General features: G+C 52.2%; 1 protein-coding gene across 1 annotated transcript; it reads left to right on the top strand.

Moving 5' to 3' along the window:
- Positions 1-527: 527 nt before the first annotated feature.
- Positions 528-965, top strand: Pmar_PMAR026668 (hypothetical protein; the record flags this gene model as incomplete). Its single annotated transcript, XM_002779986.1, has 1 exon — positions 528-965. A coding segment is annotated over one exon (438 nt), but the record flags the coding sequence as incomplete, so codon positions are not given.
- Between the last annotated feature and the right edge of the window lie 92 nt (positions 966-1,057).

Below are 1,057 nucleotides of genomic sequence, written 5' to 3'. Positions count from 1 at the left end.
ACGCCTCCATTCTGAACAGCTCTACCGTTCACTTTCTTCTTGCTAACGACATCATAAGGCCTCCTGATGTCAAGGCTCTATCACCGCCTGTGTCCGTTACCTTCGGTAATAATCAGGCTCTCTCGGCTGACTCTGTCGCCAAGGTTCCCTGCTTCCTTGGATCCGCTGGCACTGTCACCATCTCATTTCTGGTCGTTGATGGGTGTCGTCCACATTGTCTTATAGGCCGTAACATGTTCTCACTTTTGGGCATTCGGCTGGTCTCTGACAAAGGCGTGGACATCGTTTGCAACATGGCCTCCGCCAAAAATAGCCCGGCGCCCGCCACATCAACCCCACTCTGTGCCCGCTCTGAAGCCGCTCTAACCCCGTTGGTCGAAGTCATTCCTGATGACATAGACCCCAAACGGAAGAGGCTGAGAGCTAGGCTCCCTGCTGTCGAGGATGCACTCATCTATCCATATAGAGCACCATCACGTAAGAGGAGTGTGGTCGATCAGTCCATCATCCACTCGCGCCTGATGAGTATGGCCGAAGCTGGCAAGGTCAAGCCATCTTGCCCGGAAGCATGCACTTGCATCTTCCAACCTGTACTCGTCGACAAGCTCGATCACGGTGATGACAACGCTCCTGCCCGTGTCTATCCATCTGATGATCTTCATCAACGATATCGGATCACTACTGATATCAGGCCCCTGAACCACCTTTCACTGCGGACAGACAGCAATGGTCGCTTCGTCTATTACCCGCAATCTGTGGTACGAGATCTTCCTCCCACTTCTGATGTTACCTCTAAACAATATCAGTCGTCGGCCATCGATCAACTCCGTCGCACGGATATTAACCACTGCAACTTCTGGTGTCGGTTGGATCTGGTGGATGCTTTCGGCTGTGCTCGAATTCATCCCACTCTGATGACAAAGATAGCGACCACTAGCGTCGACCCTATCACTGGCAAAGAGCACGTCTGGCAAATCTGCACCATACCCCAGGGATGGTGCTGGTCAAGTATTCTCTTCCATACCTGTGTACATTGGCTTGTACACAACCCCATCAA

The sequence above is a fragment of the Perkinsus marinus genome (genome assembly GCF_000006405.1).
Source record: "Perkinsus marinus ATCC 50983 genomic scaffold scf_1104296944712, whole genome shotgun sequence".
NCBI lineage: Eukaryota > Perkinsozoa > Perkinsida > Perkinsidae > Perkinsus > Perkinsus marinus.
The sequence above is the reverse complement of the archived record's forward strand: the minus strand, read 5'-3'. Positions and strand labels throughout refer to the sequence as shown.